This window comes from Myxocyprinus asiaticus, chromosome 2 (genome assembly GCF_019703515.2).
Source record: "Myxocyprinus asiaticus isolate MX2 ecotype Aquarium Trade chromosome 2, UBuf_Myxa_2, whole genome shotgun sequence".
NCBI lineage: Eukaryota > Metazoa > Chordata > Actinopteri > Cypriniformes > Catostomidae > Myxocyprinus > Myxocyprinus asiaticus.
In genome coordinates, this window is record NC_059345.1 from 57,250,753 (window position 1) to 57,278,727 (window position 27,975).

General features: G+C 40.5%; 1 protein-coding gene across 8 annotated transcripts in view; it reads left to right on the top strand.

Moving 5' to 3' along the window:
* The first annotated feature begins 442 nt into the window (after positions 1 to 442).
* The window catches only part of LOC127412391 (nuclear factor 1 B-type), a 128,378-nt gene continuing 100,845 nt past the window's right edge, over positions 443 to 27,975 (top strand). For 5 of the 8 annotated variants that reach the window (XM_051648708.1, XM_051648747.1, XM_051648717.1 and 2 more), the window contains exons 1-2: positions 2,266 to 2,682; positions 5,918 to 6,449. In XM_051648708.1, coding sequence (XP_051504668.1) covers positions 2,653 to 2,682; positions 5,918 to 6,449 — 562 coding nt within the window. In that variant the 5' untranslated portion in view covers positions 2,266 to 2,652. Of the gene's footprint in view, positions 609 to 2,265; positions 2,683 to 5,502; positions 5,625 to 5,917; positions 6,450 to 27,975 lie in introns of those variants that run through there. The other 3 variants (XM_051648735.1, XM_051648725.1, XM_051648743.1) reach the window with 3 other exon arrangements.

Here is a 27,975-nt window from a genome sequence, read left to right on the forward strand (position 1 = left end):
TCGGTCTCGCTTTGATGGAACTTGGTCAGTGTTAATATGCAAATAGTGACACCGCCTGCCGAGCGGAAGTGAGGGGCATTGGGCATGAAACGCAGAGCTCCGCTCCGCCGGTGCGCCAGCCAATCAGAAACGAGGATGTAATTCCAAACGCGCAGCTCCGTTTGGCTGCTGGAAACAGCAACAGCGACGACAGCCAGAGAAAGTGAAGGCGCAGACCTACCCACTTCCAAAAACTCCACCTATTCTGGACCGCGTTCAACGCCACCAACAAAAAGCTATCCAAAAGACTGACTTGCAGAGGAAGGAAGATAAAAATAATATCTGAGGTGCTCGCTGACTTGATTTTGCCGCCTGTCTGCCAAGAATTCTCTTCCGGTGTTCATTTGTTGTAAGCATTACAACGTGAAAGAGAGAGAGAGAGAGAGAGAGAGAGAGAGAGAGAGAGAGAGAGAGAGAGAGAGAGAGAGAGAGAGAGAGAGAGAGAGAGAGAGAGAGAGAGAGAAATAAAAAAGCACACATTTTTTGAACTTGAGACATGTGAACGTACCGGCTTCAGTTTCAACCGGCCTCCAGGAACCCCCTTCAGTTTCATGCAATACAGTGCAATGGTACGTTTTGCTGGAAAACACTTACTATCATGTGTGAATAGCTTTCTCGAGTTACTGTGTTGCGCGCATGTAACTTCAACGCTGTCTTTAGCGCAGTAGTTCCATGTTTTAACTAGACGAGACGCTTTAAAACTTCGGACTCGAGGAAAATGATAGTAGATGTTGGATTGTTTATGTCATGTATTGGCAGCTGTCTTATATGGGTCATATCATTGTGTCAGAAGTCTGTGGCAGAGTTTGTGCCTACGGAGATCCGCTCTTGGCATGCATCCTGTGTTTGCTAAAACTTTCCCCCTATTGAATAGCTGCGCACTTCTGGCACGGTGCAGTAGCGTGAATTCTGTACATGGACAAGTCGTGTTGATATTTACTCCTGTCACCATTAAAATGCTTGTCTGGGGTTTGTTTTACGTAATTACACTTGCATCGACGCATAACTTTTCCACTGCATAAATTATACTTTAAATCAAAGAAATAATGCATTATGCGCAAATCACATTTGTAAAGTCTCTTTGTTTTTGCACGACGTTTAACGCCGTTAAAGGCTTTGCAGTGTCACCTAATGTTCACGTCCACAAACCGAAGGTAGTTGGACTTTGTTGTGCAACGCTAAAGGTAGCGTATCCATGCGGTCCATTCTTGTAACATTCTGTCAACATTCTTTCTTAAACGCTTGCGGACTTCAGAGTTGGACGGAGATGGACAAGATGTAACGCGATGGGAATCATTGTCTGTCCAGCAAACAAACCAGCCCTGTGTTCATCTCTGACTTAACGTGACACAACCGTGCACTTTAGTTGATTTCTGAAGTTCCGTAGACTACTGGTATTTAAATAACCTCAGAAATAACACTTAAGCATTCACGAATTCCTTTAGTTTGTAAAATAGTACAAATCTGCAGGAGCACACTTGCATTCGCATCAATAATAAGCAGTGCTTTTGTGTTTCAGAGTTTCCAAGTGTGTGACGTAATACCAAAGGCTTTATGTTTTATGAGTAATGCAATATGTCTAAGCCTGAACGTATTTGTTCCTAATAGCTGACAGTGTAAGTAAACTTAAAGACAACCAATGTCTAGACAAAGTGTATGCTAATAGATGAAAATGCCTATTATGACTTATGGTGAAAATAAGAAATGGCTTTCTTTAGGCCTATATTGAACGATCGTTTTTGTCTGTGGTGAAATGATCTGATCATAAAAGCAGAATATTTTGAAGACGATGCACGTCTGTTTAAAAAAAGTCAGTTGGAAATGAAATAATATTTGAACTCCTGAAATACTATGCAAATGAAAAATGTGGATAAGCATTGTGCATTGGTTTAAGTGCTAACAGACAGGCTATTAATGTCCTAAATCATCTTAAATTGTTAGTGAAAAAGCCAGCAAAAAGTCGTTTAGCCTATTTATAAAGGTGCAGTAGCTGCTCGCAGGCAGCGCTTCATTTTATTGACAGTTTTACATGCCTGCCGTAAAATAACGACACTTGGATGAAAAGGGGGAAATTGCTTAAACCTTTGTCAATGTCATGGTTTGAGGTGCTGTCGAGGCGGGCAGGAGATATGGGATATGCGCTTGCTGGAAGAGGAGGAGTATGACTGTGTAATTAAAGGGGGGAAAAAATCTTCAGGCTGATTTGTTAGGCTCCAGCAGACTAGAGGGTGTTACCGACTCATATTATATCAAGTTTGAAAAGCAAACATAGGATCAGAAATTAGGCGCCTTCAAGTTTTCATATTGCACGTGTGATATTTTTTCAAGATTCCTCTCAAATTCCGGTAGCTTTTCATTTGCTGTGGATGCGTCTAGGTCCACTCCGCTTATAATATTCGGTGCTCTTAAATAGTCGCTGGGATCGGTTAAATGCGAAGTGTGGAAGCTCCAGTTTTTCTCCACTGCCGGATTAGCCCGTGTGTGTTTTTGAGGATATCAGGTCTTGCACGGTGCGGTACAGGCTCTGAAGAATGAATCGATAGTATCAATCATCTGCGATATCCTTCAGGACTTCGATAACAACGCGATCTGTTTTCTCCGGCGAACAAGGTCATGATGTATTCGCCGATTTGTCTAACACAGGTACCCAATTATTATACTATATCTTGAGTCTCTGAATTGCTTGTATTAGTTAGCCTATGTTTACATTATTGAGTGTGTGCACATTTACTGCATTTTTTAAAGTGTAATATAGTGCTCGCGCAACTTCTTCGGCGCAGGATCCTTGTTCAAAAGAATTGATTCATTGCTAATTAACTCCGACCTTGAGGCTCGATGATCATTTAAAAGCGCTTTCTTTAAAGTTTGCCTTACTGTTAACATCAGGATTGATTGTTAGGAGCCTCACTGCGCAGAGTGTCTCTCCCGGCATCACACACACTGAATACAGATCACATGTGTGTTAAAGACGTTCATTTGAATATTTCTTGAACAACTTCGCTTCAGCAGACCAAAGTTTACTCAAAAGCGTGTACACTTTGTACGTCATTTGTAAATTAGCCAATTCATTTTTTCCGGTGAAATTAAAATCTCAAGAGCTTGATTAAACAAAGCCAAGTTTTATGAGCCGAACGACCGAGATAGATCTTAATTCTGTGAATATGTCTCATTGTTCATCTATACGCTGTTTCAAACGTGAGGCAAAACGATGCGTTTGAGCCTTTTCGTTTTCCTCAGTTTTGAGGAAACTTGGCTTAGTTTGAGCTAAGAGCTCCCCTCACACAGTGAGTTAAGATGAAAACAATGATATGGAGGTTGATTCAGCGGTTGGACAGAGTCCGCCGAGTTTTGGCTGACACAATTTTACTGTTTAAATTTTACTTGGCATCAGAGAGTGATTGACTGAGATATGGTGAATACAGAGAGAGCGCGAGTCTTTGCGGCCTCGTGCGTTGTGCTGCACGTGCGATGTTTACATTTAAAAAAAAATAAAAATCCATGTGATAATGTGTTTAATGACATGCCTAAACATGATAATGCGAAATACATTTGCTTAACTATTATTATGACAATTATCAGTGGAATGTTGTTGTTTTATATTACTTGTTTTAGGATGTGTTTGATTTAGATAATATATTTTTGGGGAACAAATGAGTTATCTAAAAAAAAACATATTATGACAAGATTTGTAATGATTTTGAAATTTGATTGAACTTTCTCGTGTTAAAAAAAAAGAACTTAAATTTTCGTTTCCTTTGGGAATAAGTTTATAGCAGATTTATATACTGTCCAATACTGTACAGTGCTCGTTTTATTAAGTGTGCATACTTTTTGGGGAGAGGCATTGTGTGTGGTTGTGGACATTTAAAGGTTGCATTAAGGTGTAACATGAAAGAGAGAATTACGAGAACTTTATTAGACTTTTAGATATTCCTGTTCGCAAGTTGTAATGTTAAAAATTGACTGTGAAATATCTGTCATCCGATGCTTTAAGAAAACCAACACTTTGAATGTATTTAAGGGGTATTTGGATTATATTCCCAGACTACATCACATACTGCCAGAACTCGCTTTGCCGAGCTGCATTTTTCTTGTGCAACACACACACCATTGCACATTATCCTGTGAAGGATTGCACATACATTCCTAAGTTGCTAAGTTTTGTTGCCAAGATGAATGGTATGAATATGGTGGTTGAGTGTGGGCTGTCTGTGGGACTGTCACTGAGATTCAGACAGTGGTGTGCTGGTTGTGGTTTTCCAAAGAGCTGCCGCCTGCCTGCACACAAAACAATATGTGGTTTAACTCTTCTCCGATCCATTTACATCAGTCCTTGTTCATATGTCAGTTCATATGAGTGGTGGAAAAATTATAGGCGTCTGAAGAGTGTGTGAAGGGTAGTCTATTGCACACTCTTTAGTGTCTTTGTAACTCTTTCTAAAACATCTCTGCCATTGAAAAGAATGCACATTTTTAAAGTCTTGTTTTATTTGTTTGAAATGGAAAATTATAAAGGGAAGCTTCAGAAAGTGTTAGCGTTTACCTTTCACTGATTACTGTGAACAAATTGTCCTGCTGTTCTGTTTTGTGTTTTAAAACATGATTGATATTGCTTGACAATCTTGAATAATTTTCTCTTGCCGTTGAGTTTATGTGTGGATAAACATTGACCAAATGTTACTCAGTGGTCTGTAAAATTGGCAACTGCGTTTGCTCAGTGTGTAGTTTAATGCTGCATAACAAGTTGGGGCATATGAAGAGAAAAAAAGGCTTACGTTTAATAACACAAGTGTGAATAAACTGTGCAGCTTGTTTGAGGAGCCAGACTGCTTTAGTTTTGGTTCGGCATTTTAATGCCACTCTTACCAAATGGCTCTGGAGCCCAAAGAATGTGCCTTTTGCGCCAAGATGCCATTTTCATTGTCCATCTTGGTTTAATTTTGGAAGGGCTTGAAATAATTGCGGTACATTAATGCTAACAAATTAAGTGATTTCCAAGGACCGAAAACGCCCCCTCATAGTAAAGAGTAATAGCCTCTTGTTGAAGGTGTAAAATAGATTTTTTTCCCCCTCCACTTTTCACATTTCTTCACTGTTTCTTCCTTAGTTAAAAGCCTTGCACCGTACTTTTGGCCTTGGGAAGGTTTGTACTCTCGTTTTAGACAAAAGACATGTATCCATTTGTCTTGATGTCTTTGCAAGTGTGCTTGGATGATTGCACTCTCAGCTGTCCTTGTCTAAGGCATTTGGTGACTCTCTATTGGGTTTTCCATTATACCGAAAGGTTCTGCGGGGCTCTGTGGTAGGGGCTGTTTCAGGAATGCAGGACACTTTGATAAGAGATCTGAAAGTGTGGGGGGTGCATGCACTCCTGTGCCAACACATGGACTGGTGCTTTGAGCGTGGCTGGAGACGGAGAGCGAGCGAGTGAGCGAGAGAAGGGGGCAGAGAGAGAAGGGGAGTGAGAGATTGGTGATTCTGTAACTGTCTGCTCGAAGCTGGCACAGTGCAGGCAGATGCGGTAAACACTGGCATCCTTTTTCTGCGTGCCTCCAACACCTGCATTCAGGCCAGTGCTGAAAATGGTACATTAACTTTTTGCCATGACATTTTAAAATCGAATTTTGCAAAACTTTAGTGCATAAAAGTTCTCTGAAGGAGGAAATCAGATACGGGATATTGGTAGAATTGTCACTTGTATCACTTTTATCAACTTTTTGCATCTTATAATTGGTCATTGTTCACAGTGTTTTCGAAACATTTTTTCTGTTTTGTTTTTGGCTGCACGGGCTGTTGGCTAATTCATACAGGATCCCATGCCAAAAGGTCACTTCTGCTCCTGCTCACTTTTTTCTTTTTCTCCTCTCTCTCTTCTCAGGATGAGTTTCATCCCTTCATCGAGGCTCTGCTCCCTCATGTCCGTGCCATAGCCTACACCTGGTTCAACCTGCAGGCGAGGAAACGCAAATACTTCAAGAAGCACGAAAAGCGGATGTCCAAGGATGAGGAACGGGCCGTGAAAGACGAGCTGCTCAGCGAGAAGCCTGAAATCAAGCAGAAGTGGGCATCCCGTCTCCTGGCCAAGCTGCGTAAGGACATCCGGCAGGAGTACCGGGAAGACTTTGTGCTCAGCGTAACGGGCAAGAAGCACCCGTGCTGCGTTCTCTCCAACCCCGACCAGAAGGGCAAGATCCGCAGAATCGACTGCCTGAGGCAGGCTGATAAAGTGTGGCGGCTGGACCTGGTGATGGTCATCCTGTTCAAAGGTATCCCGCTGGAGAGCACAGACGGTGAGCGACTGGTCAAGTCCCCGCACTGCACCAACCCGGCACTTTGCGTCCAGCCCCACCACATCACTGTCTCGGTGAAAGAGCTGGACTTGTTTCTGGCATACTATGTCCAGGACCAAGGTAAGCACAAGAATGATGGGAACATGGGGCGAGGTTTGGAGATAAAATTTCTCGACTTGACTCATGCCATTTGCTAATTATTACAGGTTTTTTTTTTTTTATAGAGACAAAATACAATAAATGTAATTTCAAAATTGTAAACTGTATACTTGACTAAGGAATTAGAATTTTTCTCACACACATTTATATGATAATCGCAAAAATATATAGAATATATAGTATTAAATAGTATATGGTAGTATATAGTAATAAAGGAATATTCCGGGTTTAATACAAGTTAAGCTCAACTGACAGCATTTGTGGCATAATATTAATTACCACAAAAATAAACTTTGACTTGCCCCACTTTTTCTTTAAAAAAAGCAAAAATCTGAGGCACTTACAATGAAAGTGAATGGGGCCAATCCTTAAAGGTTAAAATACTCAATATTTCAAAATTATAGTCATAAGACATAAACAATATGCATGTTAACATGATTTTAGTGTGATAAAATAGCTTATTTAACTTTTCTGTGTAAAGTTATAGGCAATTTTACAACTTCGTTGCCATGATGACGTAACGCCGTACACCCTAAAATGACGGTAAAAACAACAATTTAAACAACTTTACAGCTCATATAATATATGAGTTTTAACAGAAAAATTAATATAAGTGCTTTTATAAAAATTCTAAGCTTGACATTTCTGCCTTTAAACCCTCAAAACATTGGCCCAATTCACTTCCATTGTAAGTGCCTCACTGTAACTTCGACTTTGTTTTAAAGAAAAGGATGGACGATTCATAATTATTTTTTGTCAACATCATGCCACAAATGCTGTCAACTGAGCTTGTACTGAACCCAGAATATTCCTTTAATAGTATTAAACTTAATTGTATTTGACCAAATTTTACATTTGCAGTTAAAGATCTCGTTAACGTCTCTAACAGATGTGTTTGCATATGAAAGGAGAATGAGTGAATAAAGTTTCTCTGGAAATTCTGTACCTTTGTTAGAATGAACTAGAGACACAATTCCCACGCAGCAGTTTGCCTTTTTTATGACAAAAAAGAATTTAACACAGTACTAAATTTACATCAGAACTGAAGAACAGAACTGCTTAATGTGAAATGCACATAATGAGAAGTTGGCACAAATGGAACAATTACCCAAAAACAACATTCTGATTTTTATTTTAAAAAATGATTTCTCCCCTTTTTTAAATTAATTTTGTCTGATCATTTTCATAGTTCTTCAACTCTCTTGTTTTGTGCTTGGTTTTTGCACCAGAGCACAGCAAAAATAGGTCTGTTCATTTACATTATTCATTTAGCAGAGGCTTTTATTCAAATGGACTTACAAATGAGGAATTCTACAAAGTAAGCTATTCCTTGTATTTATTTCCACTTTAAGGTTTTCAGTTTGAAAAATATTGGACATCCGCCACATTTTCCAAAGGGCACCAATTCAGATCATGTAGAAAGTCTCTACTCAACATAGTGTATTTTAACATCGTAAATGTGTTCATGTTTTTGGCCCATCAGTCGTATGTGAATGTTTTCTCAATGAGTCGGGTTATTGTCAGGCATGGCACCTCCATTTTGTGTAGCTGAAGTGCCAGGGTAAGCAGAAGGCAGAGCGGAGGGACAATAATGGTTGCCACTGGCACCATGGTTGGCATCAGAATGTCTTTTGTGTCTTTGTAAGATGGCATACATTCGCCTTTTGGCAATTACACTAAAGAGAAGCCACTCTTGTCTTGTTCAGGAAATAACATTAGTGGTTAACCTTGTAATTGGTTTCAGAAATGTTTACAGTGATTTTGCATATTTGTGAATATTTTTATCCATCTGCTGGTATAATGATCTTTTAGCAATTGACTGATGTTATGAATATGTTGTTATTTGAAAAATCACTTGATATAATTTACATTGCCACCTCTGATCAAGTAAAAAAAGGGCAAATATTGAAGAGACCATTGAAGGAAATGAGCATCAGCGCATGAATGTTGGGTTCTCCGTTCGGCGCTTACCATGGGAAGTGTGGCGTGTTTTGCCTCTAGTATCCAGTGCCCATCTCTAGACAATGGCCTCACATTATGCCAGTGCACCCAGGGCGGCCATTTTGTTAGCATTGTGCCAGGAGAGTGGTAGGGAGAGTGCCAGTGACTGAGGATGGCGGTTGGTATCAAACCCTCTTTGTCCGCTTGCTGCATGCCTTTGATTTGTTAGTTGGCATCCGCAATGCAGCGGGCTCAGAGGAAAGTTTTCTGACAGCGACGGACATGATTCACTTTTATAAAATCCATCAAAATAAAACACAGAATTTAAAGCAAAAGGAAATCTTTACCCACATTATGAAGGAAACTGTGGTTGTGGTCTGTGGTTGTGAATTGAAAGAGTAAATGGTGTTCAATGCTTAGCTGATTTTTGACATCCACATGCCAGTTAAGGGAAGTTCTTTTTTAGGTGACAGCCAACCACTACTGCTTTTTCCGTTTGTAATGTCCAAGTTTTTACTTTTAACACAACTAGTGTTGTGTGTTCATTTAGCAATTTATCTTGTGATCTGATCTGGTTTAGATTTGTAGGTGTTTTAGCGCTAACCACAACACCTGGCATCCGTAGAGGCATCAGACACTTTCCCTCAGGTTTATAGGTGAAGGCTTAACAGACCAGCCAGCATTTGCAATAGCACCTTGGTAAATATCCTGCTAAATGCCCATTGAAAAATTGGTGGAGAGGACAGGAATGAGGGGCGGCAGGCTTGCGGGTGGGCATCGTGCCATGCCCTGCCTCTGTGCTTCACCAAGCCTGGCCTTACCATTGTGCCTGTGCCTGTGTTTGAGCTGTTCAGCTCCATTCTCTCGTAAAATTATTATAACATTATCAGGATCATGGTTGTTTTCTTTTAGAACAGTTAAACAGAATTCAGAGCGCCTCTTTTAAAGCAACACATTTTCAGTGAATTTGAAAAAGGCACTTTGAATCTATTTGCATGTTTTGTTCAGTTGGCTCACTTCCATTTTTACTGTAGTTTTATATATATTTGTATGATTTTTTGTTTTTAAATAAAAGGCTAATATGGCCAAATATTTTTTTTTTACAATTTGCTTTGAAACTCTTCAGATAAAGTTTCTTGGTCTATTGCAACTATTGCAACTCTTCATTGGTACTGCTAGTCAAGTCTGTACATGTAAAATGATGCTCAGAACTCATAAATCAGAAATCTCACTTGCCTGGCCACATTTTAGGCAAGGGAAGTACGCGCATAATTGAAAAGTTGTGAAATTAAAGGAATATTCCGGGTTCAATACAAGTTAAACTCAATCTACAGCATTTGTGGCATAATGTTGATTTCCACAGAAAATTATGTCGACTCATCTGTCCTTTTCTTTTAAAAAAGCAAAAATCGTAGTTGCAGTATGGCACTTACAATGGAAGTAAATGAAGCCAATTTTTGGAGGGTTTAAAGGCAGAAATTTGAAGCTTATAATTTTATAAAAGCACTTACATTCATTCTTCTGTTAAAACGTGTGTATTATTTGAGCTGTAAAGTTGTTTAAATCGTCATTTTAGGGTTTGTTCATCTTCAAGTTGTAAAATTAGATATAAATTTACACAGAAAGGTTAGTAAGTGATTTTATCACTCTAAAATCATGTTAATACGTTGTGTCTATACTTTTGAAACAGTGAGTATTTTAATGCTTACCGATTGGCCCCATTCACTTCCATTGTAAATACCTAACTGTAACCCAGATTTGTGCTTTTTTTTTTTTTTTTTTTTTTAAGAAAAGGAGGGGCAAGTCAAAATAAATTTTTGAGGTAATCAATATTATGCCACAAATGCTGTCGATTGAGCTTGTATTGAACCCGGAATGTTCCTTTAAATGCAACTTTTTTTTGCATTTGCTGTGTTTTATACAATATGCAGAAATGCATTGGTTGGCTTTATTTGCTAGAATAATGATTAAGTAGAAATAGATTTGAAAGGAGACCAGAAGGTTTATATCATACAAGCATTTTTCATTTCTGTTTTTAACCATCTCATTTATTTTCCATCCCATTCTGGGATATGTTTGTAAGCTCCAGCTCAGTGTTTAGATTTTCTTTTAAACATGTGACATTATTTTTTAAATAAACACGAAACCTCTAAAATACCAGCGTTAATTAAATGCTGGTTCAAGCCTCTCATAAATATTTACATTTGTTTGGCAGTTGGTTTGTTTCAAATATCTTGTGATGTTTTTAGTTTTTTTAAAAAGGAAATTTTAAATTTATTTTTTTATAAGTTATTAAGTAATTAACTTATAAATGAATCAATATGTCTATTTTGGTTTCTAAATCTGTTTTTCTTTTCAGCAAATATCAACTCTTGAACACACACACAAAAATAAATAAATTAAAATACATGTGTTTTGGACACACAGTCAGTGTTACTCCACAACCCGTAGGTGTTACACAATCGCAAGAGCTTAACATAGCAGTAATAGTGTGAAGGTGCCTTGATTTCCTGCCCCAAACTCTCCAATGTTTATTTTGGTCCCCTGTGAAGTAGACAGTGTTTTATTGGCCTCTCCTCTGGTGTTGGGTGGATTATTTCTCATTTGTTCTAGCATGTTAAAGAGGTCTATTTTACGACTGCAAGACTTAGCTTTTGGCCCCCGTGTCACGACCTCGGTTAAAGATGCGGAAGGTGTCATGTGAAGTTTAATTGAGCACAACAGATCTTTGAAAACAAGTGGCGACCTGCGGCACGTGGGGGCAGGCTAGGGGGTCATTTCGGGGGGGCACCTGGACCCCCAGCTTGCTTGTGACCTATGGATGTCTGGGTCAGCGAAGCGGTTGCCAGCTCCTTGAGAAGAGCTGGTCATTCATCAAACTCCCTCTCTCGACTTGCCAAAACTCCCAACACACAAACACACACTGTGTTCCCTATTGGGCCTCTATGAGACTATTTGTGTGTGTGTGTACTCTGTAGTGGAGCTGTTTGCTCTTAGTTTTCCAGCTGGCTGAGTATTCGGCAGGGTTAGGACTAGCTAGCGTGACCTAGAGGTCGTCACCCCTGTCAGGGACTAAGTTCAACTTGTGGTTTCTCCACTTTTACTTTTTTTCTTGCTGTCTGTCTCCTTCTGTCTATTTCTTTCAGTCCTTGATTTCCAGATATAGGCAAAATAAGCCTGGAATTTTTCTTTAACAAATCCTGCGTTAATTCTTACTGACTAAAGGGCCCTTACACACTAGAGAAAGCTCTGACGGAGCGATTTTGATGAATTGGAATGCATTTAAAGCATTTTGAGGGTGTGGAGAGGACACGATCAGTTTGAAATCATTGGAATTAGCCTACAGCAGATTGGATTGCCGAAAGTACAACTGGACCAACCTTTCTGAAATTCGAATTGGTCATTGGATTCCTACTTTAAACTGCGTCCAAATTCGCGTACTGTCAGCCTATGTACTGCATTTGATGAAGAATGAACGTCTCAGCCATTAATAAAACAAGTTTTTTAGGTATGCAGGTGAGTAGTATGAATACATTCCTGGACAAACTTCATACAGGAACGTGGGCATTGTCCCATGACCCGAATACGTGATGTAATGACAACAACCAAGAAAATAATCTATTCTAGTTTTGTTAAACAAGTACAATTTATCAACAAGGAACAACTTTCTTGGTATCATATTATAGTTGAAAAGAGCCACCCGATTTGCGATTCTTCATAGTTTTTTTTTCTTCTTTTTTTTTTTTCAGAATATCGTCAGATGTAGTTTGTCATCTGGGTATTTTTTCGCTTACTGTTTTATGAATCCATACTTCTCAACTGACATACAGTACTGCTTTTAGCATACTATTTAGTAGAGAAGTATTCATTTTTGGATGCAGGTTTAGAGTGCGTTGGAGTAAAATGTAAAACTTAGCTCGTATCATAGAGCGTCACTTTCGCAAACCCTCACGTTTTTCCACTACGTCTTTGTTATGCACTGTCAACGGTTTACAGTGTTCTCTGATACAGCATAAACTCTTGTTCTCTAGTATTGTCAATGCCGAAATAATGAGAATTAAAGGGACAGCTGGCAGGGACGCAACACAAACGCAAACCCATTGACAGTTTAGGGCCCTAACCGAAACTTCTAGGAAAACCGTTATGGAACCACAAGTGTTTGGAACGCAACAGGGCCACAGCATTTGTTTTTGTTTAGTCGTTTATTTATTTATTTGCTAATTGTTTCCAGTGGGCCCTTGTGGTGGAGGCAGTCATGAGTTTGTCCTTCAGAGAGAGACAAAAAGTGTTCAGCAAATCCACTTGATGGCCCGCAGCTACTGACTCGCTCCCAAAAACCAGTACAGATGGTCTCTTTTTCCACTCCTTTTTCTCTCCCTCTCTCTGTTTCGCCTCTGAAGCAAGCATTTGTTGGTGCTTTGCTTTCAAAAAAGAACTACAACGCACGACTTGGTTTCAGTTATGGAAATGAAAGGCAATAGCTTCTGTTTGATGTTTTAGTACACTGGTGTACCGCCACATTAAACATAAAGAGGGTTAGAGAAGGAGGGAGGGGGCCTGTGTAGGAGCAGCGAAAGGATTTGCCACTATGACTTCAATCCAGACGATAATCTTCATGGCCTGTGGGTGTTGTGAGTGCTTTTCTGCTGAGTTTCCACTGATAAAGAGCCAGATTGACTAAAACATACATTTCTTTGCATCTCTGTTTATTTTTGCTCAAGAACACTTCTTTTCTTTATAAGGAAAATCAGTACTAAAGGAGGGATTAAAAACTCTTTTCTTTAGCTACGACTGCATTTCAAAGTATGTAAGCTGTAATTTTAAGGTGCCATAAAGAGTAGACTGAATGTTGGGAAGCTTCTACAAGCTGTTGAATGCTAGAGCAGAGATAAAAACAGACATATGCTGGCCTTATTTAACCTCAACCATCCCTTTGTTTTTTTTTTGTGGAGGAACTTCATTGAACCAAACAGTAAGAGGCCAACTGATCACATTCCACTGAACGAGTTTCTAATGTAAGCATCACAAGAATGCAACTGGAAAACATTCAGATCAGTTCCCGTACTGCAGACAAATGTACCGTACAAATACACATAAGGGGATGAGGTTGCTTTGCATTTGTGCTGAGCATGCAGTGAGGTCTCTGAAGCAGAGGCTGCAGTACTGATTAGTATTCTGCATGGCCCGCGGTGACTAGCTCAAGCAAAAGCCATAACCTATCGAACACATTCCCTTAGTCTAATCCATTTAGAGCTCCCTCCAGCTCTCGGCCTCCCTTATTGATTTCCACCCTCCCTCTGAATCTCTCTTTCTCGTGTCCTCAGTCTTTCCCTCGCAGCCCCACTGTTGGTTAAATTCAGTGGTGTAGTGTTACTCCACATGTTGCCGCAAAGGAAATCCCCCCCCTCCCCCCCGCACCCTTCTCATTTGTTCTCTCTCACTCTTTAATTTCTATCATTCTGTTCTATGCTATATGTCACTTTGTTTCTTTTGTCTTGTTGCTTGACTTTCAGTTTTGTATGTCCATGTTTATATTTTCTTTCTTTCTTTCTTTCTTTCTTTCTTTCTTTCTTTCTGTATTTCTTCCTTTCTTTTTCACCACACAATTCCCTCAAGGTGCAACATTCTACAGTTTATAAACAGGTCTCTTGAGTTTATATCTGTGAAGATAAGTTTATGTGTGCGTGTGTTATCTCCGTTAACTCTTTGTTGACTGAATACCCTCAGGCTTAAGCACACTATAACCTCCCTCGCCTTCTTTCGCACACTGTAATGTGTACATAAATATTTGTGGTAACGAGGAGTGTGGAAGGGTCTGTGCAACAGTGTGGGTGCTGCTTCACCCCTGTGTGTGTGAGTGGGTGTCTGAGTGTGTGGTCGAGGGAAAGGATATTCCCTTTGGAATGTTTTATCAGAAGTTTTCGAAACCGCCTATCATGAATGTTGACTTAAATGCCAGAATCTACTATCATAAAAAATTGGAAAGTATGTCTGCAAATGAACTTCTCTTCAGGGGTCACAGACTTTCCTGCTTTGCCTCATGGCTTTTTTTGTTTTGTTTTTTCAAACACTTATCTTGTGTTACTTAAAGCCGCTTCCACAGAACCTCACGTCATCCATGCAGACGGGCTTTGTGAGAACCCAGATTGCACTGTTGCTCCCTGGGGCCCTCTTGACAAGAAGACCAGCACCAAACTCTCCTTCTCTTCTATGCGTTCTTCAAATGAAGATGGATTGCCCCATCCTCCCATAGTGTATCTCACTGTATGGGGTGTCTGGACTAGCACCTCCCAATAATGGCCTCCTTTCCTCTTTTCCATCAACCAAACATGCTTATCACACAGCTGCGCCAATGGAGATCATCCAGAGAGAAACAGACAGGGAGAGAGACAGACAAAAGAGGAAGACAGAGGGGGTTTAGGGTCAAGGTAGCAGAGAATCCCGTATTGAAGCTACAAGACCTGGGGAGCTGAAAAGGCAAGAGACAGACATGAAGAGAGAAAGAGAGAGAGAGTCTGGATTCCTCCGTTGTGGGACCCCCAGTGTCTTTCACATCTCTACGCTGATGGGCGTCCTTCATTAGAGGGACGGCCTGATGAATAGCTGCCTGAGAAGGCCAGAGACAATCGGGGAGGTTGCCATGGGAGACAGTAACTTCTCCCCCCTCCGCCCATGGTTAAAGTCTTTTCATGGCAGACAGGATTCAGAGTGATGGCCGTCACTTCTTTTGTGTTGTCTGGTACACTACCCCCCGACGCTGAGACGGACGACCCAGAGGTAACAGTGTGGAAGGGGAGGAAAGCCACGATGGGGTCATATCTGTCCAATAGACAGCCCCAAAGCTGTTAAACACATTATGAATTACTTTTTGTGGGGTTAAAAGTTGCCAAAGCGTACTGGTTCACATGCTTTTTTTGAGTTATCTGCCTCAACTGCGTTAACTTTCCTCCAAAGTATGTTAAGGACATTTTGAATTACAGTCTTGATGGCAGATTTCATTTAGCAACCAAATAGTGCTAAGTCAATGATAGGTGTGATAATACATTTGGCGTGTCAATGAAAGGTCAAGTGCCTTCTTCTGCCCAAAAGGGGTATGTAATGAAAAACAATCGCACCTTTCTCTAGAAGACAGTTAATGCAGTTTGTATAATTAGTGGTGCTTGCCAAGGCACTTATAACTATAATTTATTATCATTGCTCATACCTGGGGTTGACACCTCAAATCATGTGGATTGTTTAGGAAAGGTGTTCTATTACTTATCTAAGTGATTGGATAAATAAACAATAAAATGGCTGAAAAAAACTCTATAGACTTCTGTTCAAGAAAGGATCAAACCTTTTCTAGGGACCTCAATAAAGTGGAACAGTCTGGTTCCGAAATTTAAAATGCCATTTATTTTCTCCTTTATTTTCACCTCGGAGCTGGTTGGTTTGGTTCATAGCTTAGCAACTGCTTAGCAATGCCCTAGCAACCACCCATCAGCCAATCATTGTAGCTGCAAGCCTTGCACAGTCAAGCACCTCTCACATTTTCTTCAGAAAATGTTAATTATCTAGTTTTAATGGGGAAGTAAATGAGTAGACTTCAGTCCAGCACAGTTTATAGCAAACAAACAGCACATAGACTTATAATGTTGTATTTAAAACACAATTATCTATTTTTTAAGCCATTTTGTTAAAGGTTCTGAAATTGGTTCTTGTACACACAAACACTCTAGTTCTCTGGAGCTGGGTGCCCTGTGGAGCCTGTGGACATCCTGTGAGGTAGAACAACATGAAAAGAACCCTCTCCAATCATGGGAACGACAGATGTCAAAACACTCTTGTCCAGTCTCTTTCCCCCAGTGATAATAGCATCCTGTTTTCACACAGCTTCATTGTATGAAGGCAGATTTCAGTAAAAAAGAAAAAGTAGGAGAGAGCAAGAAGAAGGGATTTAATTGGTTCAGTTGCAGTTGATAGACCTGATGTTAAAAAGAATGAAGTGACCTAAACAGCAGTTGGAAATTGAGTTGTTGGCCCTTTGGTTTCCTTCCTCACGGTTACCAGAAAATCTTTCTGAGCCATGTTTGAGCAGTTATCTAATGAGGCACTCATTTCACCAATAATCCTCTCACAAAGCAAATATTCAGCACACTTTATCTTAATCCACAGAGACGAGCAGAAATATTTAAAACTGAAATGTCTAATTTCTGCACCACTAGCATCACCAAAAAGAATCGTAAAAATAATCCAATTTTCAAACAGATTCCATAAGACTCCCCCCTTCTTTCATTGGTTGTACCTACAGATAGTCCCACCCCAAACTCATACCATTGGTCAAGACAGGTGTCGGCCTGGATGGGCTGCTCCAACAAACATAGGAATGTTTTTATAGCACCACAGTGGTAAACTTTTGGGTGAACTCAATCTACTCTATCTTAATTTAGTTGACTCTGCACATTAAGCTGGGATATGAGAAGAAAAAATTACACCGATAAGCTTTAAGCTGTCTTGTTGGGTTACAGATTGTAAGTTGGTAACAGCTTTGATTACTTGCTCTGAAATGCAAAAACAGTTGCATATATAAATACTCTAGCAGTGTATCCACCTGTCACCATTTTCTGACCTGTTGCTTAGTTTCTTCAGAAGCCTGTTCCAGTAATTTGCTCTGTCCTGTGACAGTTCAGTGCTGACGGTTCTGGGAAGTTGGTGTGTTAAATGCAGGGTGGTGCGGAACCAGCAGTTGGGCAGTGGTGATTAAACGCGCTCCGCCGGTAACAGGGTCGCTAATGAATACAGGGCTTTAACGGCTACGTATGTGCCTCATTACAAGAGGCTACACTGAAAGGATATACGCATTGGCTCCGGATTACTGGAATTTTTCTTAAATTGGTCTGCATTTTGCTTGGCCCAGGAACCTCACTGCTGTTTTTTCCTTTCTCTCCTTCTCCCCCAGTGTGCCTCTCTGACTTTTGTAGAACATGCACCCACCCACACACATACTCACACACATACACTTACAGAAACACACACGCTCGCCCACACTTTAGTCCCTGAAGCTTGCATTTAGACAAAATCAGTCATACAGCCTTGATAACCGCAGCTCCACCATGGCATTTACAGTACTGCCAGTATATTTTTTAGTGCAAGCACTTCAGAATTGGGGACCGAGTTCAGCCGTTGAAGTTCGTAATTAAGGCCGTTGCATGTGCATAGGCCCCGAACCCACAATTACATTATACTTCATTCCTAAAAAAATAACGTAATGATACGGTCCATTTGAGTTTGCTATGCCAGGGAAAGCGCAGTTACTGCATTAATGCTGGGTCAAACATTTACACATTTTACTTTAACTTATTTTGATGTTTGGATGGATATCATAGGCCATAAAGAAAAAGGCACACAGGAAGAGGATACGTATAGCTGAAAGCAGGCTTTTCTTTTTCATTGCTGGGTTGGAAACAAGTCCTGGCTTCACCGTTCCTGTACTTCCTTGACACCCGTTTGTCCAAATTTACACTTGAAACTTAAAACATCCCAATCCATAACTGTCGGCTGCAATTTCCTCCGACTCATTCATGTGCCCACAGTGGGATGCTTTACAATGCATGTCATGTTTTGTAGTGTCTTTTTCCGAGCTCCAGAACAATGCCACCTTTGCTTAGACATGGACTCTGAACTTTTGAATCTGAGTTAAGAAGGATTAGAGGAAAGTTGACCATTGTTCTCCAGAGAGGATGTGTTGTATTTAGCCTTTCCCTTACATTGACAGATGCAGGATTGCTAAACTTTCATTTCAAAATAGCGTGTGTGTTCTTGCGGGTAATTTAGGGAGACTGTGCGTGCATGTGACAAAAAAGAGGATTATTGAAAATAAGTCAAGTCAAACTTTATTTATAGAGCACATTTACAAAAAATAGAAGTTGAACCAAAGTGCTGTACAATTAAGAAAACTAGTATTACATTGGGAATAAAAGAGAACACAGGGAAATAATTATAACAACAATAATAAGACATTAAAGAAATATACAGCGAGGAGAGAAAAAAAAATCTAAATAGTATCAAAGGCTAAAGAATAAAAATAAGCCTTTTGGCTGGTTTTAAAAACTATTAATGATGGAGAAGCCCTGATGTAAAAAGGGAGACTATTCTAGAGCTAAGGTGCAGCTACAGAAAAGGCCCGGTCGCCCTTGGACTTGCAACGTGAACGGGGGACAGTTAAAAGAAGTTGGTTGTCTGATCTAAGTGACCTGGGAGCAGAGTAAGGCTGGAGAAGATCACAGACATAATTGGGTGCCAGTCTGTGCTGTACTTTGTATGCATAGAGCAGAATCTTAAAATCAACTCTAAATTTTATAGGAAGCAATGCAATTAGGCAAGTACAGGAGAAATGTGTTCCCTTTTCTATGTTCTTGTTAAAAATCTGGTTGCTGCATTAAAATAAATGTGTTAAATAAATATAAAGAATCATTTATATCTATATATGGAGCTTAGTCAGGGTATATGCCATATTTAATTTGACATGAATGAAAACAAGGTTGTGAGGGATAGAAGTACAGTCTTTTCAATGTGTTGTGCACCTTTGGTGTCGACCGTTCAGCCAACAAAACATTGAATATACATCTTTACATCCTTGAGACAGTTAAACTTACGGCTTTGTTTGCATTTGTGTCAAACTAAATATTGCATCTACCTTGACAATGGTCTGTTGCATTTATAACAGTACTTTGCTAAGTTTCAAACTATTGTAAATGTTGCTGCTTATCTTTAGAAAGGAGACAGATGCAGAATGATTGTGTATGAAAGACAAAGAAAAGAACGAGAGGGTCTAGACAGAGAGAGTCATTCTATTCTGTAGAAAGGCAGTGCGGCAGAATGACCATTCCTTTTAGATTGGTATCAGGTCTCTAGATGGAACAGAGCCAGGCAGATTAGCCTTTATTGGTAATGCTAAAGCATGGCCACATTTTAATGCACTTAGTGGTAATTGATGTGTCCAGAAAATGCTGACAGTGGCCTGAGCTCAGGTCAATGCTATTTTATTAGCACACAAGCATTCTGCAGCCAGAAATATTGCCTTAAAAAAAAGTTAAAACTACAACTGTATCTGAAAGCTCAGTCAGTATGTTATAATCACACTAAAGTGGATTTTAATAAGAAGAATTATTATTTTAGTCCAACTGAAATCAAACTTGTGAAATGCATGTAAACGAACTGATTGAGACCTACAATAAGGAAAATCGACCGGGCCAAGAAGAAAATGAACAATATCCAACAAGGACAGAAGTGTATTTAGTTATTGAAACATCTTCATGGTTTAATGCTAACGTATTGTGCAGTGTGAAAGAAAGAAGCAAGCACTCTTGTGGTTTGAACCACAACCAACCATGTGTGTCTTGTTAAGGACAGTTATGACAAATGGCAGCAGCTGTACAAACTAATCTCTCTGTAGCTTTCACACATGGCATTCAATTAACAATGGGCCACTGTCAGACTCTAATCCACAGCTAGCCAACCTGCCCTTACTCCTGCTGGCCTAGCAAAGCTCAGCATGTGTGTGTGTCTGTGCGAGTGTGGAGAAATGTCTTAAGTGCCTGACGTGTTTTTATTGAGTTGATGTTAGCTTGGCCGATCCAGGTCAATCAAACGCGGGTTTGTGTAGGTCATTCGAGTACACTTACGTATGATATAGCATAAGCATGTGCACACTGTTTATGAATAGAGATAGTTAAGGTATTTAGGTCACTATAATGCAGCACAAAGACGCTTGTGCGTGCACGCACACTTACACAGCTGCCAGGCTCGGCTTGTGTGTACGTGTTGCGGGAAGTGGCTTGTCAGGGACTACATTCCCACTGGGTTTGTAATGATGAAGTGTATGCTGGAGTGGTCACTGTCGGTTGGACTCCACTCAGATGAATACACACCCCTTGATGAGACTAATGTCCCACCATTCCACTGAGTTAGAGGGTTGACAAATTCATATGTTTGTCTGTTTGCTATTCAGTTCTCACCAGCAACACTAAAATTTTACCATGTGCTTGTTGCCAAAAAACAAAACTGGTATAAATAATTTGATTTTTGGTTTATCTTCTATTGATACAGAGACACAAGCTCTGCTCCAAAACCTAGTGTGCTGCCTTTCTAGTCAGCATTTTAAGGGATCAAAAGAGTTCAAAGGCTGTTCCAAAAGGTAGGCATCAAATTTATACTGCCTTCTAAGTTACCTTCATTCAAGATGACGAATGAGTCGACTATGAAATGTACTTTATTGTAACATGTAAGGATTGGCAAGGAGGAGGCATGAACCAGCTGAGCAGTCAACGAAACTTTTAATGACATAACTGAACTTAAACATAACTTAGTGCCTTACAGCAAAACAAACAGAAGACGCACACAGACACACAGCTCATGCGTCTCCCTCTCTCTCTCTCTCTCGAACTGGCATCCCCGGCTCCTCTTTATCCCTCTCCCACTGATTGGGCAGATTCAGCGCCAGAAGTCCATCATTACGGCCCAGTCATGCCCTTCTCCTCGTCACGCTCCTCCGCCACCCAATTCATGCCTGGGAAACCTCTAGCATGATGTACTTCCCTCCCCTCCCTTCCTGGAGAGGAGGTGTTGCCTTTTCCGGCCGTCCTTCTGCCGGCAGGTCTTCCCCGCCTCTCTGGAGCCCTGGGAGAGATGAGGGAAGGTAGAAGGGAGAAGGGAGAGGGGAGAGGGAAAGAGCGAGTGGGATAGACAGAGAGAGAGGAGAGAAAAACTCGCTTGCCGGTCCCCGGACACGCTGTCGCCTGGTCCTCAGCCACTCCTCCACCCTCTGGTGGACGACTGCTGCTCCTCCCCTGGCAGACGGCAGTGGTTCCTCCGACTCCTGGCAGCCGGTAGCGACTCTTCCGTCCCCTGGCGGACAGCCGCTGCTCCTCCCTTGGCGGACGGCAGCGGTGAGGACTCCACGACAGCACATCCCTCCTCCTTACCGGGTTTTGGCACCAATGTAACACAGTTGAAGGTTCGGGCATGGAAGGAGGTGTCGGGAAGCAATGACACAGTTCAGGTAAGGCTTTATTTTCTGCCTTCAGCACATTTTTTACACTCTTCTTGGTGATTTTCTGAGCTCACTCAGGTAGCTTTATCAGTAACAAAAAACTCTCAATAAACATAAACTTCTTAATGACATAAACTTCTTAAATGTTAAACACTCAGAAAACACAGCAACACTGCACTGACATGTCGCTCTCTCTCTCTGTCTTGAACTGGCATCCCTTGCTCCTCTTTATCCCTCTCCCGCTGATTGGGCTGATTCAGCGCCGGGCGTACATCATTACGGCCCGGCCACGCCCTCCTCCTCTTCACGTTTATATTTAATTCAATACTAAAAAATTTGTAATTAAAAACAGTCACTTCAGTTAGGGCATTGCTTAAGAAGGCAGCTCACTAGATTTTGGAACAGTGCTACAGTCTAGTCTAGCCTTTCCTGACAGGTGCAACCATTTGGAAACTTTAAGTTGAGGGTCAAATTTTTGGGACAGCCATTCATGGAAAGTAAGGTCAGAAGTATATTGTGGCAGTCAATATGGAATAAAATGGAAAATGACATCTATAAAGAAAATGTTGCACTGTGCAAGACTTAAAATGGAATAGCACCAGAGAACATGAATGAATCAACTGAATAAGAGAAAGGCTTGACTTTTTTCCTGTTCGTCATCCAAGAATAATTACGCTCAGTCCTTCTGGCTGTGGACAAAGCCACAGAGTTATTGAAGAAAGATTTGGAAGAGTGTGGAGGAGTTGTAACCAAGCCTTGCAAGAGTAGTAACCATGACCAACCCCATGCCATCAAACACACACACACACACACACACACACACACACACACACACACACACACACACACACACACTCAGTGAGCGATTCATTCATTAAGGAGTTTTATTCTAGCTTTAATGTCAATCAATGCTGTTCTGTGGATAAATTAATCTTTATCCTTTCAGTCTTTTGTTAAAAGATTAGTATGAACACTAACCTTATTTACTGTAGGTCATGTGTTCATATATGGTGCTATGCCTTTTGTAAGACAACTTTCCGGTAAGACATTACTTAACATCATCCGCTGCTGTTTGCACAGTTACCTTAACTGTAGTGACCTAAATTTTTACCTCAGAAGACCCTACCCACCAGCAACCAACATCCCCACCCACACCAGCACACACACCCTTTTACTTCCCGTGAGAGATAGCTTGCAGGCATGGTATGTTTTTTTTGCATGTAAAAATTCCTTTTTGCACAAAAGAGGACAATGACAAGTTTATTCCTTCTGCACTTTAATGGTAGTATCCCTGAACAAAACTTTTGAAATACCTAACACTAAGTATTAAGCTTTTGGCACTTTCATTTGGCACTGTTTGTGCTATATGCATGATACATTATACTGTGTGGCTTGTTTTGGAGAGGAGTGCTATGACTTTTCTAAGCAACCTGATTTATGATTTTCATCCGGCAGGTGATACAACGGGTGAAAAAAAAAATCCATAGACTTGCATTGACCACGTTTACATGCATTTAAGAAAACGGTTTATTCCAGGGTTTTTGCAGAAAGCGGCATTCTGAAATGTCATATAAATGAGAACGCAGATTTCCTTACGCCACTTAAGGGATTAAGAAAAAGCGTTTAACACAGCTAGGTTTCTCCTCAGTAAAGCTTAATATGACCATGTGAACACATAAGCAGCATTCCGATGGGTGTTTGAAGAGTGTGCGTGGAACAGAGCAACACAGTGGAAAGAATTCAACATTTCTGGGACTACAGTGGGAAAAGCACATACACTATAAACTAAACCCATTTATACACAACAGAGTAAAATATCGACTGACCCTCGCATTTGTGTATATGTATACGTACATTGGGGGAATCCCAAAGTTTTATGTAAGGGGACTGCAGGTCGCGACGCAAAGTTAAGGAAACAAAAACAGCAATAACTCTGGAATATCTGGAAATAAAGCAAAGTAACAGAGAATAAAATAGCAAAGTTTTCTTCGGATGCCATGATTGTTACAGGAGTAAAGAATACGCTACTTTTACAGGTGCATCTCAATAAATTAGAATGTCGTGGAAAAGTTCATTTATTTCAGTAATTCAACTCAAATTGTGAAACTCGTGTATTAAATAAATTCAATGCACACAGCCTGAAGTAGTTTAAGTCTTTGGTTCTTTTAATTGTGATGATTTTGGCTCACATTTAACAAAAACCCACCAATTCACTATCTCAAAAAATTAGAATACATCATAAGACCAATAAAAAAAACATTTTTAGTGAATTGTTGGCCTTCTGGAAAGTATGTTCATTTACTGTATATGTACTCAATACTTGGTAGGGGCTCCTTTTGCTTTAATTACTGCCTCAATTCGGCGTGGCATGGAGGTGATCAGTTTGTGGCACTGCTGAGGTGGTATGGAAGCCCAGGTTTCTTTGACAGTGGCCTTCAGCTCATCTGCATTTTTTGGTCTCTTGTTTCTCATTTTCCTTTTGACAATACCCCATAGATTCTCTATGGGGTTCAGGTCTGGTGAGTTTGCTGGCCAGTCAAGCACACCAACACCATGGTCATTTAACCAACTTTTGGTGCTTTTGGCAGTGTGGGCAGGTGCCAAATCCTGCTGGAAAATGAAATCAGCATCTTTAAAAAGCTGGTCAGCAGAAGGAAGCATGAAGTGCTCCAAAATTTCTTGGTAAACGGGTGCAGTGACTTTGGTTTTCAAAAAACACAATGGATCAACACCAGCAGATGACATTGCACCCCAAATCATCACAGACTGTGGAAACTTAACACTGGACTTCAAGCAACTTGGGCTATGAGCTTCTCCACCCTTCCTCCAGACTCTAGGACCTTGGTTTCCAAATGAAATACAAAACTTGCTCTCATCTGAAAAGAGGACTTTGGACCACTGGGAAACAGTCCAGTTCTTCTTCTCCTTAGCCCAGGTAAGACGCCTCTGACGTTGTCTGTGGTTCAGGAGTGGCTTAACAAGAGGAATACAACAACTGTAGCCAAATTCCTTGACATGTCTGTGTGTGGTGGCTCTTGAGGCCTTGACCCCAGCCTCAGTCCATTCCTTGTGAAGTTCACCCAAATTCTTGAATCGATTTTGCTGGACAATCATAAGGCTGCGGTTTTCTTGGTTGGTTGTGCATCTTTTTCTTCAACACTTTTTCCTTCCACTCAACTTTCTGTTAACATGCTTGGATACAGCACTCTGTGAACAGCCAGCTTCTTTGGCAATGAATGTTTGTGGCTTACCCTCCTTGTGAAGGGTGTCAATGATTGTCTTCTGGACAACTGTCAGATCAGCAGTCTTCCCCATGATTGTGTAGCCTAGTGAACCAAACTGAGAGACCATTTTGAAGGCTCAGGAAACCTTTGCAGGTGTTTTGAGTTGATTAGCTGATTGGCATGTCACCATATTCAAATTTTTTGAGATAGTGAATTGGTGGGTTTTTGTTAAATGTGAGCCAAAATCATCACAATTAAAAGAACCAAAGACTTAAACTACTTCAGTCTGTATGCACTGAATTTATTTAATACATGAGTTTCACAATTTGAGTTGAATTACTGAAATAAATGAACTTTTCCACGACATTCTAATTTATTGAGATGCACCTGTATACAGTGCATGTAAACAGGAATGCTGCTTTCTCGCAATAACCCACTTTCTCGCAATAAGCCGTTTTCAGGTGTCCATGTAATTGCCGTCATTGAAGAAGGCATATTGAGGGACTAGAAGATGAACATGAACGCTTTTGACTTGGGTCAGTAAGAAATAGCATACCGCACACTATAGCAACCGCATACCAATGCCCTGACAACCACCAACAACACCCTAGCATTGTGATGGCTACTTTTTCATAGTTAAACAAAACTTTTCGTCAGAAAACATCAAAATCTAGTTCTTCATGTATTTTGAAAAGGGTTCCAGATGAACGAGAGTTGGAGAAGTTGAAGGATCCCTGAAGCTTTGAATATCGTTTACACAAAGGCACGTGTTGTAATTGTATTCACCTTTTCAATAAAACAATACTTCTGGAAGTGTGTTGGCATCATAAGCATGCCAATGTCTTCATGGTTGGAACAAGTCCTCAGCTTTGAGAGGAAAGCTCTCATTCTTTATATTTCCCTCATGCTATCTTATGGGATTTGTACAGTCAACTCTGCGGTTTGCTGGAAGCTGGTAAGACTGGTGATCTTAAAGAAGGATCTGATCTTAGATGAGTTGATGTGTGATTGCTTTGTGAAGACACACACACACACTCTGCCCAGGGAGGGATCCGCTGCACCTGCGGATTCACAAAGTACAAAGGGCCACCGCCAATCATTCTGCTACTGTGCTCGTCTGGCATCTCCCAAGGAGATCGGATCACCCTGAGAGAGAGTGTGTGTGAAAGGCTGTGTCAGCACCATTTTTATCATTTCTATATAATAAATCACATAGATTTTACAGCTAACATGGCATTGCTTGGATATGACATCAAACATCTCTAAGAGCTCTTGCGTGCTGACAGAGTGTGTGTCTGTGTATGTGTGTGTGTCTGTGTTATATCAAGTATATATATATATATATATATATATATATATATATATATATATATATATACATACACTTGAGTTCAGGGCAGGACACAGATTGGCATGTAGTGTGTGACATGCTCTCAGTCACGCACACCAATTATTACGACATCCTCAGTATAAAACACAATATGTATAGTTACACTTAATATAGCTAGTCTGATAGAATAATGTCTGAAGTGTTTCCCAGAGGAGAATTGTATTGCTCAATACAGTCTTTTATAGCTCAGGAGACTTAAAGAGGTTCTCAGTTTTTTAAGTATGAACTTTGTCTTGGATAGTTCTCCTAAAATGTCATATAAAGAAATACAAAATAGAACCAATGAGACTACAGTTGGCATACACTAAGAGTGTAGAGTTATAAAATTAATGTGGATGGGATAGCTCAGATTATTTGGTCTAAGGATAATTTGATGAGAACTGTTTGAGTTCATATTGAAATCTTTGACTTTGCATTTGGCCTTTGGGATCTTCACAAATCTGGGAACAGTTTGCTTAGATCTCTTTTGAAACTCACACTGAGACACATGTGAGATTACTAAGGACTTTTTCTCAGGAGAAAGATATGTGAAGCAGACAACTTGAGGGAAAGTCACCATTTACTCAATTTAATCCAAGAAAGGCCTAGTGTTTGTGAATGCACCCCCGCGGGACCTCTGCTCTGCATCTATACATCTTCATCGCTGGCCTTTGTCAGGGTGTGGCGGCCCTGCCGACTGAAAAGACTCTGGTGTCACCTGCCAGACTACAGGAATGTTAATGCCGTGGCCTTGATAATTGGATTTTACTCACACCGTCTGGAAGAAACACACACACAGACACACATTGCGGATGGACGTTCGGGTCTGTTATTGTTCAGCAACCCTCTCAATAGAGAGCTCAACAGAAGCTCGCCATGTTTGCATGGGGCCTCACATCTCCTTGAAGAGTGTTTACAGTCTGTGTGTGTGGGTGTGGGTACATCTTGAGTGTATGTGAAACAGCTCGAGTGCCAGGCACATGTCTGTCTGTCCGCCGGTACTTATAGGTGTGCAAAGCGACAAAAGAGATTGAGGAGAGAGTGAAAAAGGGAGCAAATAGCTTTCTAAGCCAACTGTGATCCAACTGTGTATCCAAATGACACAAAATAGTGATGCAAACACAGAGAAACAGAAATACAGAAAGTCCACAAACACATTATAGCTAAAAACAGTCACCACTCCTCTTCTGAGTGTTTAATACTGTTGTACATGCAGAGTTTGGTAGTTTACGGAAGTGACCACTGCTCTCTACAACTTCACATAAGGAATGTCATATGTGTTAACACATATAATATAGTATGAATTTTAACGTTTATGGACTGGCCCCATTCACTTCCATTGTAAGATGTCTTTAGGAGTGCTGAAGTTGCATTTTGCAGTGTATTTGAGTGAGTGAAAGGTTTACACACTAGATGCAGATTATTAGGACTGTTCTAGGAGTATTTATAGAGTGTGGGGTGGAACAGTGATATGACTGTATGTGTTGGAGCCTAGGCTTATTTAGCATGTATGGGACATGTACACCCTGCTCAGGGCCTCCACCACTCTTTTGATGGTCTTAGCTGTGGTGACCCAAATTCTTTTCATTTACCTCAGAAGACCCAACTAACCAACCTTAACCCCCCCCCACACACACACACACACACCCCTTTCCTCCCCTGGGAGATACAGTAGCTTAAAGATAGTATATGGAATGTTTATTTTGGTGTGTAAGTTCCTTCTTGTAAATGAGAGAACAGTGGTTAGTTTCTTACTTTCCTTCCTTTACCAGTAATATTCCTTAACAAACCATATATAAAACCTGCTCACTAGCTGACATTTTTCATTCACTTGTTCCACACACCCCCCCCACACATAAACTTATTATTATTATTTTTTTACACAAATTCCAAGTCTAAAGGATGTGTTGTGTTTGGCATGCA